Raw genomic sequence first — 15,690 nt, 5'->3', positions numbered from 1 at the left:
CTCTCACAGTAAAGCAATTTTCCCCTACACAAGTGGAATTCAAAGTCGGGGTCAGGACCCGGAACTGCAGTGGGCTCGCCAAAATGTTAAATGGACAATGCCTTCAGAAAGTATTCACACCCCTTGACTTTTTCCACATTTTCTTGTAACTTTCAGCCTGAATTTAAAATAGATTAAATTGAGATTGTATGTCACTGGCCTACACACAATACCCCATAATGTAAAAGTGGAATCATGTTTTCGAAATGTTTATAAATGAATAAAAAATGAAAAGCTGAAATGTCTTGAGTCAATGGCAAGTTCAGCAGTAAAAATGTGTTTAACAAGTTGCATGGACTCACTCTGTTTGCAATAATGCTGGTTAACATGATTTTTGAATGACTACCTCGTCTCTGTACCCCACACATGCAATTATCTGTAAGGTCCCTCAGTCGAGCAGTGATTTCAACTACAGATTCAACCACAAAGACCAGGGAGGTTTTCCAATGCCTCGCAAAGAAGGTAAAACATTTAAAAGCAGACATTGAATATCCCTTTGAGCATGGTGAAGTTATTAATTACACTTTGGATGGTGTATCAATACACCCAGTCACTACAAAGATACAGTTGCCGGAGAGGAAGGAAACCGCTAAGGCAATTTCACCATGAGGCCAATGGTGACTTTAAAACAGTTACAGAGTTTAATGGCTGTGATAGGGGCAAACTGAGGATGGATCAACAACATTTTAGTTACTCCACAATACTTACCTAAATAATAGAGTGAAAAGAAGGAAGCCTGTACAGAATAAAAAATATTCCAAAACATGCATCCTGTTTGCAACAAGGCAATAAAGTAATACTGCAAAAAATGTGGCAAAGCAATTACCTTTTTTTTGTCCTGAATACAAAGTGTTATGTTTGGAGCAAATTCAATACAACACATTACTGAGTACCACTCTCCATATTTTCAAGCATAGTGGTGGCTGCATCATGTTATGGGTATGTTTGTAATCGTTAAGGACTGGGGAGTTTTTCAGGATAAAAATAATGGAGCTAAGCACAGTCTAAATCCTAGAGGAAAACCTGGTTCAGTCTGCTTTCCACCAGACAGGGAGATTAATTCACTTTTCAGCAGGACAATAACCTAAAACACAAAGCCAAATCTACACTGGAGTTGCTTACCAAGAAGACAGTGAATGTTCCTGAGTGACCGGGTTACATTTTTTACTTAAATCTACTTGAAAATCTATGGCAAGACCTGAAAATGGTTGTCTAGCAATGATCAACAACCAATTTGACAGAGCTTGAAGAATTTTGAAGAGAATAATTGGCAAATGTTGCACTATCCAGGTGAGGAAAGCTCTTAAAGACCCAGAAAGACTCTAAGCTGTAATCGCTGCCAAAGATGCTTCTATAAAGTATTGACTCACGGGTGTGAACACTTATGTAAATTAGATATTTCTGTATTTCATTTTCAATACATTTGCTAACATTTCTACAATGTTTTCACTTTGTCGTTATGGGGTATTGTGTGTAGATTGGTGAGAAAAATAATATATTTAATCACAGTGGCGGCTCCTGAAAAAATTCTCAGGAGGGGCAATTTTTCTGATGATTTAGGTGACCTACACACATTTTTAAAAAGATATGTCCAGCAACAACATGAAGACAGGGGCAGCATATAAGTCAATACCAGAAGCATTTATTGACTGATCTCAAAAGTGTTGGCTTACAAAAGCAAAATAAGTTATCACAGTAAAAATAATCAAGGGTGTTCTTTCACATTCCTCAACACTGCATAAACAATATGTATGGCTTTGTAAAAATGAACAACCATATTCTGGCCAATTGTATAGATTTGTAAATATGAACAACCATATTCTGGCCAATTGTATAGATTTGTAAAAATGAACATGAACAGATTTTTTATTTTTTTGAATGGCAGTACCTTTCAAACATGTCTGCTTGCAGTAAGGTAGCACTCACAAGGTGGCCAGAGAAAGAGAACCTTTCTTTGGTGTGATCCAGGATGGTGTTGCAGACCTCTTCAGACAGCCTCTGCTTCTCCTCTTCTCTCAAAGCTGTTCTGGGTCTTTTGGCTCCTGTTGCTTCTTGCAGCTGCTGTTGAGAGGAGTCCCTGAAGGCAAACAGACCAATGTGTTTGTTGGCTTTGTACAGTATTGTTGTCTATGTGATGCACAGGTATATGCAATGTATCCATGTATAGTACAAATACTTCAGTTCCACTTAAAATGGGCAGGGATGCATAAAGTCTTTAGTGTTTAAGTTAGCCTTTGTGTCTCACATAGCCTGGATGTTCAGCACAGTATACAGTGGTGCTCATAAGCTTATGATCCCATGCTAAAGTTGACTAAAAAGAGGAATAAAAAAGAAAAGAAAATTGGTGTCCTTAAAGGTTGGATTTTCCAACTTTTTTAATTAAGTCATTAAGATCAATTTCCAAAAGATGATTTTTTTATTTTTTTATTCCTCTTTTTAGTCAGCTTTAGAATGTGTTCATACACTTATGAGCACCACTGTACAGTACACATAGTATATAAAATAAGATAGATTACACCACTGGCCATATATAATGACAATAATGTAATTTCAAACACAAATGCAGTCTCCTTTCATGCATACATTTTCAAATAAAGCTCTGCTTTGAGAAAGATCGAATGATATTGTTTAATCTTTATCTTACCTTATGGCCTGCACACTGCTTGCGAAGATGTCGAGGGCACGTTTGATAAAGACAGCATCGATGTCCTTATTCTGTAGCTTCTGGTACGGTGGGCTGGTCAAATGAACCCAATGAACCCGTCCGGATGGCTTCAAAACATTCTATGAGGTCGTCTCGATTCTCGTAGACAGTGTTCACGACTCTGCTGTTGCTAACCTCATCGTTGTGGCGGCGGACAGCTAGCCTGTATCCCTCATCCAGTTGAGTGGCAATATTCACTCTCACCAAAGCAGACAATCTCAAACAGCTATCAATGTGGGTCTTTGACAGCTCATTTTTCTTAATCTTTTCTGAAAGATGGTGCATGTCGGTTACACCAGTCGCTGTCCAAGCGTTGCTGTCTGCCGTTCATGGTTACGTTACGTTACGTATGACGAAAGCGCGTAAGTGCAAGCCCTCAGACACCCATAGAGAATGTATTGAAAGCTCAGAAATTTGAAAAAAAAATATTTTACATTAGAGGCTATGAGAGACTTCTGGGCGATTTTCAACCTGACTGAAATCGCCCCAAAACGGGCGGGGACATTTGAAGCACGACTTTAGCCTGATTGGACATTTAGTGGCTGGCAGATCAGACGTGAACACTGAACTACTGTTGCCATGATATAATTGATTAGAAAAAAAATCCCTTCCTTTTCCCGTTTGGCAGTGCGTCGCCCATATCGCCCTATTGAACACACCGCCCATGTTTAATCATTTTTAAATTCAGGCTGTAACACAACAAAATGTGGAATAAGTCAAGAGGTATGAATACTTTCTGAAGGCACTGTACATTATATTTTTTGACCTACGAGTTTATTTAAAAAAAAAATTTTTGAAGGTAATTTGTTGATGTAAAAAATCTAAATGTACAGATTTTAAGGTTGTGTCATTAGATTTGGGGTGGGGTGGGGTCACAAGAAATTCTTGGGGAAAAAATGGGTTCCCTGCTGAAAAAGTTTGAATACGTCTGCCCTACACCATATAGTACATCACTGTCCCACCCCGACCACTGTAATGTCAATGGGATTCAAGATCAAACAGATACAGGATGCTCCCCAAATGGCACACTATTGCCTATATACTGCACTACTGGTCAGCCCTGGTCAAAAGTAGTGCACTATGTAGAGAATAGGGTGCTGTTTGGGACATAGGCATAGTGTCAGGGAAGAAAGACACTTCAAAGGGGATCTAATAGGATGTCTGTTTTAACTCTCCACAGCTCTCCTCACCTGAGACAAGGGCTCTCCCCATAGAGTCACTGTGTTGGGTGTGTTTTTTATATTATAGCTCAACCTTTTCTTACTGCTATGAGATCAGCTCTGGTCAGCTTTCAACACTCTCTCTCTCATCTGATTCACTTAGCATGCCGTGCCTTCATCAAAATCCTGATTTAGTTCATAAAGTTTGTTTATTGGTCACAGAGCCACTGGGATATACCAGAAGTCCAGGGGTGGCTGGTGGGTGGAGATATATAAGGAACATCTCATTGTAATGGCTGGAATGGAATAAATGGAAAGGTACAGTGGGGAAAAAAAGTATTTAGTCAGCCACCATTTGTGCAAGTTCTCCCACTTAAAAAGATGAGAGAGGCCTGTAATTTTCATCATAGGTACATGTCAACTATGACAGACAAATTGAGGAAAAAAAATCCAGAAAATCACATTGTAGGATTTTTAATGAATTTATTTGCAAATGATGGTGGAAAATAAGTATTTGGTCACCTACAAACAAGCAAGATTTCTGGCTCTCACAGACCTGTAACTTCTTTTTTAAGAGGCTCCTCTGTCCTCCAATCGTTACCTGTATTAATGGCACCTGTTTGAACTTGTTATCAGTATAAAAGACACCTGTCCACAACCTCAAACAGTCACACTCCAAACTCCACTATGGCCAAGACGAAAGAGCTGTCAAAGGACACCAGAAACTAAATTGTAGACCTGCACCAGGCTGGGAAGACTGAATCTGCAATAGGTAAGCAACTTGGTTTGAAGAAATCAACTGTGGGAGCAATTATTAGGAAATGGAAGACATACAAGACCACTGATAATCTCCCTCGATCTGGGGCTCCACGCAAGATCTCACCCCGTGGGGTCAAAATGATCACAAGAACGGTGAGCAAAAATCCCAGAACCACACGGGGGGACCTAGTGAATGACCTGCAGAGAGCTGGGACCAAATTAACAAAGCCTACCATCAGTAACACACTACGCCGCCAGGGACTCAAATCATGCAGTGCCAGACGTGTCCCCCTGCTTAAGCCAGTACATGTCCAGGCCCGTCTGAAGTTTGCTAGAGTGCATTTGGATGATCCAAAAGAGGATTGGGAGAATGTCATATGGTCAGATGAAACCAAAATATAACTTTTTGGTAAAAATTCAACTCGTTGTGTTTGGAGGACAAAGAATTCTGAGTTGCATCCAAAGAACACCATACCTACTGTGAAGCATGGGGGTGGAAACATCATGCTTTGGGACTGTTTTTCTGCAAAGGGACCAGGACGACTGATCCGTGTAAAGGAAAGAATGAATGGGGCCATGTATCGTGAGATTTTGAGTGAAAACCTCCTTCCATCAGCAAGGGCATTGAAGATGAAACGTGGCTGGGTCTTTCAGCATGACAATGATCCCAAACACACCGCCCGGGCAAGGAGTGGCTTCGTAAGAAGCATTTCAAGGTCCTGGAGTGGCCTAGCCAGTCTCCAGATCTCAACCCCATAGAAAATCATTGGAGGGAGTTGAAAGTCCGTGTTGCCCAGCGACAGCCCCAAAACATCACTGCTCTAGAGGAGATCTGCATGGAGGAATGGGCCATAATACCAGCAACAGTGTGTGAAAACCTTGTGAAGACTTACAGAAAACGTTTGACCTGTGTCATTGCCAACAAAGGGTATATAACAAAGTATTGAGAAACTTTCGTTATTGACCAAATACTTACTTTCCACCATAATTTGCAAATAAATTAATAAAAAATCCTACAATGTGATTTTCTGGATTTTTTTTCCTCATTTTGTCTGTCATAGTTGACGTGTACCTATGATGAAAATTACAGGCCTCTCTCATCTTTTTAAGTGGGAGAACTTGCAGAATTGGTGGCTGACTAAATACTTTTTTTCCCCACTGTATGTGTTTGATACCTTTTCATTCAGTCCATTCCAGCCATTGCACTGAGTTGTCCTCCTATATCGCCACCCAATAGCCACCACGGCAGTAGCCCAAGAGCTTTACAGGCTCCATTCTCCCTGACTGTAGATCTGGTTTGGATCTGATTGGGCTCCCAAGGCTGTTTATGTAGTTGTGATTCCAGTGAGGGTGAGTTGTTGCTTTCTTGTGGAGGTGTTGACACACAAGCTGAGAAAGCGAGACAGAGAGAAAGAAAGACATAGAGAAAGAGGAGGAATCGATGGCAATGTGAGACTTGCGATAGAGAGGTGTGTGGGGAAAACACTGGGCCGTGTTTCATGGCCATCGATCCAGTTGTACTCATCTGTAGTCTGAGTCATATTCCCAGAAAACACAGTCGCTTATTATTCATCTCCACATTGATTGGCCTCTCGTTTGCAAATATAATTATCATTGGTCCAGCGTCGTTGCTGGTTAATTACCCAGGATGCTCCCTGGCAGCTTGCCCACACTCTGTTCTGACGCAGCGCATTGATCTGTGTGTGTGCGTGCGCGCATGTGCTATGAGGAAGCAGTACTTTCCGTGCCAGCTTCTCTGAGGCCCCAAATGAAATTATAATAAGAAGGAGGGAAGGATGGAGGAAGGGAGGGATGGGAGATAGAGGGAGGGGAGAGGTGTCAGTGCCAACTTGATGACAACAGCAGGAGATGCAGCACACCATCACAGTCAGTTGGCGTCTCTGTGGTGACTCAGGCTGATCAGAGACTCTTCTGTGTGTGTGTGTGTGTGTGTGTGTGTGTGTGTGTGTGTGTGTGGTGTGTGTGTGTGTGTGTGTGTGTGTGTGTGTGTGTGTGTGTGTGTGTGTGTGTGTGTGTGTGTATAAGAGAGAGAGAGAGAGACAGAGAGAGAAAGAGGACAAATGTCCCATATAGATTGCAAAATAGTTGGGAAGAGATTTTTGACGTACCGATCCCATGGCATAGTGTTTATGAACTGATACGCAAAACGACGCCGATTAAAAACGTATACTTTTTTTATTTTAATTATTACAGTGGGGAATAAAAGTATTTAGTCAGCCACCAATTGTGCATGTTCTCCCACTTAAAAAGATGAGAGAGGCCTGTAATTTTCATCATAGGTACACGTCAACTATAACAGACAAATTGAGAATTTTTTTTCCAGGAAATCACATTGTAGGATTTTTAATGAATTTATTTGCAAATTATGGTGGAAAATAAGTATTTGGTCACCTACAAACAAGCAAGATTTCTGGCTCTCACAGACCTGTAACTTCTTCTTTAAGAGGCTCCTCTGTCCTCCACTCGTTACCTGTATTAATGGCACCTGTTTGAACTTGTTATCAGTATAAAAGACACCTGTCCACAACCTCAAACAGTCACACTCCAAACTCCACTATGGCCAAGACCAAAGAGCTGTCAAAGGACACCAGAAACAAAATTGTAGACCTGCACCAGGCTGGGAAGACTGAATCTGCAATAGGTAAGCAGCTTGGTTTGAAGAAATCAACTGTGGGAGCAATTATTAGGAAATGGAAGACATGCAAGACCACTAATAATCTCCCTCGATCTGGGGCTCCACGCAAGATCTCACCCCGTGGGGTCAAAATGATCACAAGAACGGTGAGCAAAAATCCCAGAACCACACGGGGGGACCTAGTGAATGACCTGCAGAGAGCTGGGACCAAAGTAACAAAGCCTACCATCAGTAACACACTACGCCGCCAGGGACTCAAATCCTGCAGTGCCAGACGTGTCCCCCTGCTTAAGCCAGTACATGTCCAGGCCCGTCTGAAGTTTGCTAGAGTGCATTTGGATGATCCAGAAGAGGATTGGGAGAATGTCATATGGTCAGATGAAACCAAAATATAACTTTTTGGTAAAAACTCAACTCGTCGTGTTTGGAGGACAAAGAATGCTGAGTTGCATCCAAAGAACACCATACCTACTGTGAAGCATGGGGGTGGAAACATCATGCTTTGGGGCTGTTTTTCTGCAAAGGGACCAGGACGACTGATCTGTGTAAAGGAAAGAATGAATTTTAATTATTACAGTGGGGAATAAAAGTATTTAGTCAGCCACCAATTGTGCAAGTTCTCCCACTTAAAAAGATGAGAGAGGCCTGTAATTTTCATCATAGGTACACGTCAACTATAACAGACAAATTGAGGAAATCTGTGTAAAGGAAAGAATGAATGGGGCCATGTATCGTAAGATTTTGAGTGAAAACCTCCTTCCATCAGCAAGGGCATTGAAGATGAAACGTGGCTGGGTCTTTCAGCATGACAATGATCCCAAACACACTGCCCGGGCAACGAAGGAGTGGCTTCGTAAGAAGCATTTCAAGGTCCTGGAGTGGCCTAGCCAGTCTCCAGATCTCAACCCCATAGAAAATCTTTGGAGGGAGTTGAAAGTCTGTGTTGCCCAGCGACAGCCCCAAAACATCACTGCTCTAGAGGAGATCTGCATGGAGGAATGGGCCAAAATACCAGCAACAGTGTGTGAAAACCTTGTGAAGACTTACAGAAAACGTTTGACCTGTGTCATTGCCAACAAAGGGTATATAACAAAGTATTGAGAAACCTTTGTTATTGACCAAATACTTATTTTCCACCATAATTTGCAAATAAATTCATTAAAAATCCTACAATGTGATTTTCTGGAGAAAAAAAATCTCATTTTGTCCGTCATAGTTGACGTGTACCTATGATGAAAATTACAGGTCTCTCTCATCTTTTTAAGTGGGAGAACTTGCACAATTGGTGGCTGACTAAATACTTTTTTCCCCCACTGTACATAAAATTCTTGCTACCAATAGAATGTTATTTATATGGGGGATACAATCTTCCCAGCTCTGCAGATTTTCCTGTGAAGAGACAGAATCATTAGATCATTTGTTTTGGTACTGTCCATTTGTAGCTTGTCTAAAGGATTGCAATATTTACCTGGAGCTAACCCTGCAGATAGCATTACTGGGTGATCTGAAAAGTCATAGTCAATCGATCAATAATATAATAATACTTTTAGCAAAAAAAATGATTTTCAATTCACAATCTGTAGAAACAATGAGAATAGAAAGGTTCAGAACTTTTGTAAAACATCACAGTACAGTTGAAAAATATATGGAAATAGAAATCCAATATGGATGGTGTTAAGCGATAGATGGGTGGTGTTGAATGGAGTTGAAGGATGGGACTAATAACAACTAACAACAACTAATAACAACAACATAACTAATAATGTAAGCATACTGTGTCCATAATAAGTATATAGGTTATAGGTTGAGAGCTTTTGTGAAAGAGCACAGTTAGAAAGATATGGCATATAGAAGCAAACCGGATGGACATCATGATAATGATCGGAGAGGTTGAGGGTAGAGGAAGGTCAGGAGTAAAAATAAACAAAATAGAATTATTGTAAAATTGACTTTGTCCATAAAATGTATATAGTATGTATAAGCTGGAAGTAGAGGCCTAAGCATTGTTGTTCACTAGTTTACTCCAATTAGGGAAGGGGTGGTGGGGTTGGAAAGTAATGAAGGGAAATATATTTTTTAAAGGGATATAAATTGTCAGTGGGCAAACGTACAAAATCAGCAGGGGATCAAATACTTTTTTCCCTCACTGTATATATATATATATATATATATATATATATATATATATATATATATATATATATATATATATATATATATATATATATATATATATTTGCGACAAAAAAACAACATATGGGGGATTGGAAGTGATGCAGACAATTACATTGATGGAAGTTGCAATCTATCTGCAATTTTAAAGCTGATCTACCCCCTAAAAAAAAAATGTAAAGAGACTCCCACTCCCATAATGCCTCAATACCAGTCACTGAATATACTAGATATCTTTTGAGGGACTACTGAAGATGTTGTTAGTGAGATTTGGTCGACTAAGCAGAGTGAAATAAAAAATAACAACCCATGTGAGAACAGCTGACATCTGGAAATATTGATTAAACGCTAAACACCAAATGAAACTCTAAATGCAAAACTAATGGTGAGGGAGGGGGTGAGAATGGTGAAGCAGGGGGTGGGTGATGGTGAGGGAGGGATGGGGTGAGGGGTGTTTAAAAGTAGAGCTCGCTAACTGAATTATAATCACCGGGTGGCACAAGCACCTGGTTTAATGTGCCATTTCAAGAGGGCATCGCAGTGTTTTTCAGTCTTTGATTTTACCACACCTCTCCCTTTACTGACCCCAACGCAGGCTTTGATTTTACCACACCTCTCCCTTTACTGACCCCAACGCAGGCTTTGATTTTACCACACCTCTCCCTTAACTGACCCCAACGCAGGCTTTGATTTTACCACACCTCTCCCTTTACTGACCCCAACGCAGGCTTTGATTTTACCACACCTCTCCCTTTACTGACCCCAACGCAGGCTTTCATTTTACCACACCTCTCCCTTTACTGACCCCAACGCAGGCTTTCATTTTACCACACCTCTCCCTTTACTGACCACAACGCAAGCTTTGATTTTACCACACCTCTCTCTTTACTGACCCCAACGCAGGCTTTGATTTTTACCACACCTCTCCCTTTACTGACCCCAACGCAGGCTTTGATTTTACCACACCTCTCCCTTAACTGACCCCAACGCAGGCTTTGATTTTACCACACCTCTCCCTTTACTGACCCCAACGCAGGCTTTGATTTTACCACACCTCTCCCTTTACTGACCCCAACGCAGGCTTTGATTTTACCACACCTCTCCCTTTACTGACCACAACGCAAGCTTTGATTTTACCACACCTCTCTCTTTACTGACCCCAACGCAGGCTTTGATTTTTACCACACCTCTCCCTTTACTGACCCCAACGCAGGCTTTGATTTTTTACCACACCTCTCCCTTTACTGACCCCAACGCAGGCTTTGAAAATAATAGGGAGGAAATTGTCTTAGAAACAGAACAACACTGGGCCCATATTCTTACAGTGTCTCAGAGTAGGAGTGCTGATCTAGGTCCCCCTGTCCATATCATATTATTCATTATGATCTAAAAGGCTAAACTGATCCTAGATCAGCACTCCTTCTCTGATACATTTAATGAATACAGGTCCTGGTCTTGTTGCAGCTAGCTAACTTTATAAAGGTCAGTGTTAGCCATCTCTGAAAGGCCAGTCTGTCTGGTCTCTGTTTAATGTAGTCTGTCACTAGCTGCTGCATTTGTGATTTATCTATACAGTCCACAGTGCTATATCAGTTAACACATGATAATCTTGTAGATGATCAGAGGTCAGCCTAGTGATCCATGTTGCTAAGGTCAGAGGTAAGATACTGTAAGAGTCCACAGGGGGAGCACAGAGAGACCTAGGGTTATGGTCATGGAGCCCTACAGATGGAGAGACACATCAGTACACAGAGAATTGTCTGCATTAGCGTCTAGAAGCCCTCTCAATAGAGGGAGTACCTCTCAGTCATACCAGGAGTAAGGAATACCTCTGACCCTGTGACGTCACATCTAATAATAATAATATGCCATTTAGCAGACGCTTTTATCCAAAGCGACTTACAGTCATGCGTGCATACATTTTTGTGTATGGGTGGTCCCGGGGATCGAACCCACTACCCTGGCGTTACAAGCACCGTGAGCTACAGAGGACCACAGGAACTACCTCCCACTGGAACTCAGCACTGATCAATCTACCAATCGAATCCCACTGTGTTTGTTACCTACCACTCTCGTCTGTACTCTACCTCGGCTCTACCTCTATGACCCCAGTGTCTGCCCATGCCCATGCCAGTCCGCCCACCAGCCCTTCCTCTCTGTGCCCTCCCCGCCCCCAAGGTAGGCGACCAGATCCTGGAGGTGAACGGGCGCAGCTTCCTGGGCATCCCCCATGACGAGGCGGTGCGCGTGCTCAAGTCGTCGCACCACCTGATGATGACGGTGAAGGACGTGGGGCGCCTGCCACATGCCAGGACAGTGGTGGGGGAGACCAAGTGGATTGCCAGCTCCCAGATCGCAGAGAGCTCCGCGAGCGGCAGCGTGGCCGGGTAAGAGAGAGGGAGGGGGTGGGGAGGGAGGCTGGGGGGAGGGTGAGGGAAGGGGTGGGAGAGGGTGAGGGATGGTGAGGGGGGGTGGGAGATGGTTAGGGAGGGGGTGGGAGATGGTGAGGGAGGGGGTGTTTAAAAGTAGAGCTAGCTAACTGAATTTGAATCTCCGGGTGGCACAAGCGCCTGATTTGATGTGCCATTTCCAGAGGGCATTGCAGTATTTTTCAGTCTTTAATTTTACCACACCTCTCCCTTTACTGACCCCAACGGCATGCTTTGAATCAGGAAACATTTTCATGGTCTAAAAATAAATTATGTTATTGGCTGCTTAGATTGCTACGAGAAACTAGAATCACTCTCATAAAGACAGAGATATTGGCCTTCTCCCCATTGTGATGATAGATACCTCTTCATCTGTTCTGCCTGTTCTGTAGATGTAATCTGTATGCATGGTGTGCATGTGTGCAGTTGAAAAGATGAAGGACTCACATACAAGGTTTCCATACATTTCCATTTCAAATGCTTTTCCATGCGTGCCAGTTTATTTAGTGGCACTCCGGGCAATGAGATACATGTGTGTGTGTGTGTGTGGTGCTCTGCTCCAGCTCAGTGTCATCAGCTGTAATGCAGTTCTCCTGATTAAGAGAGCTTTGGAGCGCTGGTCACACACCACAGAGAGAGAAAAAACCCTGCAAGGTAGCTGTTTTTATACCAGGGCAGTTCATCACTCTAATGTCTGGCGCTCTGCCTGCCTGTGTGTGTGTGTGTGTGCTTGTGTGTGTGTCCACATATTGTCAGAGCGGAGAGGTAATGAGAAAATGTTAGCAGTGATACATGTCTGTCTGGAGTGAACTGTCATGAGTCATGAGGACAGTGTAATAATGTGTTCTGTTTATCTTTGTATCCTGCAGCTTGTCCATGGACCAAGGAGCCTCAGCATCAGGAAAGGTAAGGCCAACCTCCACACAGAGATCTGTCTATGACATTATCAGTCTTATACGTATGTCCCTGGCCTGCCATTGTGTGTGTGTGTATGTGTGTCTCTATGTGCATCAGTGTGTGCTGTGATCATATCTACTCTCTCCCACTCTCTCGACATCTGTGTCCACATCTGTGACAGCGCCGGAGATTAACTTTACATAGCTCTGGTCCAAGGCGTTAAGTCCATTTTACGGATACAGTTCAACGTCAGTAAACCGCACGCAACGCCCTGGACCTGAGCTAAACTTTACAGGACCATGCAGAGATTGGACTGTTACTTGTAAGATAACCTCATATTTAAGCGATGAGGCCTGATGGGGTGTGGTACATTGGCCAATATACAACGGCTAAGGACTTTTCTTAAGCACAACGCAAAGCGTAGGACAGCCTGGATACAGCCCTTAGCCGTGATATATTGGCCTTAGATCACAAACCCCTGAGGTGCCTTATTGCCATTATAAACTGGTTACCAACATTAATAGAACAAGCATTTTTGCGTCATACCCGTGTTATATTGTCTGATATACCATGCCTTTCAGCCAATCAGCATCAAGGACCCAAACTACACCATTTATAATATATTATACCCTATTTATTGGTCATCATCAGGGAAAATAAGGCCATTTTACTTCACCCACTTGAACATGCAGTGCTTTATCTGAACATGATGTCCCAGTATGCTTAGAGAGAGAAATGCCTGATCAGCAGAAAGAGCCTTTAGTTACAAGGTCTTCTCTCACAGATGCTCCATTTGTCTTTGGTTTTGACTTTGGCCCTGTCTTCAGTGCAGCGGAATATTTTTTTAGATGGAAAGAAGACAGGTGGAGAGTTGGGAGAGACAGCAGCTGCCAAAAGGAAGGAGAGCAAGGGAGGAAAAGGGGAGGAAGAGACGGGTAGAGATCACCATCGATTACGCATCTCTTGAAGTGCTGCCCCTCTCCATTGACATAGCTAGGCCGTGTCTTTGGGTCCACAGGGAGTTGTAGAGGAGAGGGGCATTGGGTAGACTTCCAAAAAGGTGTTACTGTGTCTACACGGATAAAGCATGACACAATCCTTGTGTTTGCAAAGTCAGTCATCTCACCTTGTAGAGCTCTTGTACAGCTATCTTTGTAGAGAACTGGCGTGGAACCCCGTATTATCGGCATATTCAACAGAGTTTAAGAAATATATTACCTTCAACAGTGTTATCTTGTGATCAAGCCATCAATGTTTTGTGATTATTGGTGTCGTATAAATGTTAGCTTACGGGTTAGCAATTAGCATGTTTGACATTTCAGTGGAACTACTACTATTATCAGCTTTTTGATAAGCGGTTTACCAAAAAAATACATCCTGTATTATCGGCATACGGTCCCCAGTTATTGGCCACCTTACTATTTTGTTCAATTACAAGATATATCAGTTTAATTTTGTTAAAAAAAGAGACACCAACCTCGTATCCAAAGTGTTTACTAGATAGTTGACTAGTTGGCTAGCCTTCCGGTAAAAAAAAATTACTTGCCCGTCAACTTTTCATTGCATTGCCCGGTGCTCCCTCCTGTGGAACCCTAAAAATGGTTCTTCACAAACATCTTCAGTGTTGTAACCAAATAATGTCTCATAATTTGTTTTACAGATTAATCTTATGTTTTGAGAAAGTAGATAACAATTTAATACTAAAATATAAATGAGTATGAATAATGTACATCAAATAAAACTTTAATTTCAGTAATGTGCATTGACATAAAAAATGAAACCACTGTTGGAGTTTGTGTTGCAGAGATGCACTTAAAGGAAGAAATACACAAGATGGGTTGAATAAATATTTATATTACATGTTAGACATGTAATTTTTTTTACAAATAAATAATTTCATATGAAAACAAACAAAACAAACAATAAAATCTCGACCTCCATCCCTATATTGTCACAAAAAATCACAATTAAAATCCAGCTCCACCGCCACCTCTTGATCCCACTGTAGACACCTGCAGTGGAACCAGTGCTGGCAGAAGTCACAGCACGCCCATGGCACCTCGGACCTACACTCCTGCGGGGAGCTTGCAGGTGGATCACGCTCCCACAGCGAGCACAGCAGGTGGTGTCTTCTTTATTTGAAAAAAAAAATGTAGAAGTATTACAGCAATAATAGTAATTGATACAACTGAGAGAGAAAAACAAACAGATTATGAAGTACCTGAGGGTGGTGCCATGGGTGGCGTGACAGAGGTGGCCGGTGGAGCTTTTCTCTGTAGTTGAGAGAAAAGGTAGTGTTAGACAGAGCATGTTTCATGAAAACCTTTTTCAAATTTCTTACATCAATACCTCTGGAGGAAGCTGCATAAGTTTTGGAGGATGTGGACATGCCTTGAGGGCTGGTGCAATGGACTGTAGATATGAAAATAACATATATATTTTTAAACATTGCAGTTTTATAAAACACATAAACTGTAATTTTTTTCGTAATTTAACGGGTTTACCTGTGGAGGTGGCTGTATTCTAATTGCAGGGGGCAGGGACACCAGACGTAACCAGGGGAGACGGAGGAGGCAGTTGGTCCAGAGGAGGCTGCATTGGTGGTGACAGACATGGGGGGTGGTGTGCATCGTGGTGGTGGTGGTGGACGAAACCGCCGACGATGGCTTGGAGGAGCTGGTGTTTGTAATGGTGGGGTTGAGGGGCAGACGATGGTGTGGCCGGGAGAGCAGGCACTTGGCCTTCTTCTGCAGCTGGGGACTCCGGCGGCTCCTACAGGTGTTGCAAACTGGGAGGCACTGGCAGTGGTGATGTAGCTGTCAGGAGTGGTTCCAGTGGGGGGTCCAGCAGAGGTGATGGCGTCGATGGTCTCAT

General features: G+C 42.4%; 1 protein-coding gene across 1 annotated transcript in view; it reads left to right on the top strand.

Moving 5' to 3' along the window:
• Positions 1-15,690, top strand: part of LOC311127967 (whirlin-like) — a 149,022-nt gene that overhangs the window by 76,486 nt on the left and 56,846 nt on the right. The window contains exons 4-5 of the mRNA XM_084159878.1: positions 11,669-11,877; positions 12,789-12,825. Of these exons, the coding sequence (XP_084016004.1) occupies positions 11,669-11,877; positions 12,789-12,825 (246 nt within the window). The remainder of the gene's footprint in view (positions 1-11,668; positions 11,878-12,788; positions 12,826-15,690) is intronic.

Source organism: Coregonus lavaretus (genome assembly GCF_964263955.1).
Source record: "Coregonus lavaretus genome assembly, chromosome: 4".
Classification (NCBI taxonomy): Eukaryota; Metazoa; Chordata; class Actinopteri; order Salmoniformes; family Salmonidae; genus Coregonus; species Coregonus lavaretus.
This window is presented reverse-complemented; position numbering and strand designations above follow the sequence as displayed.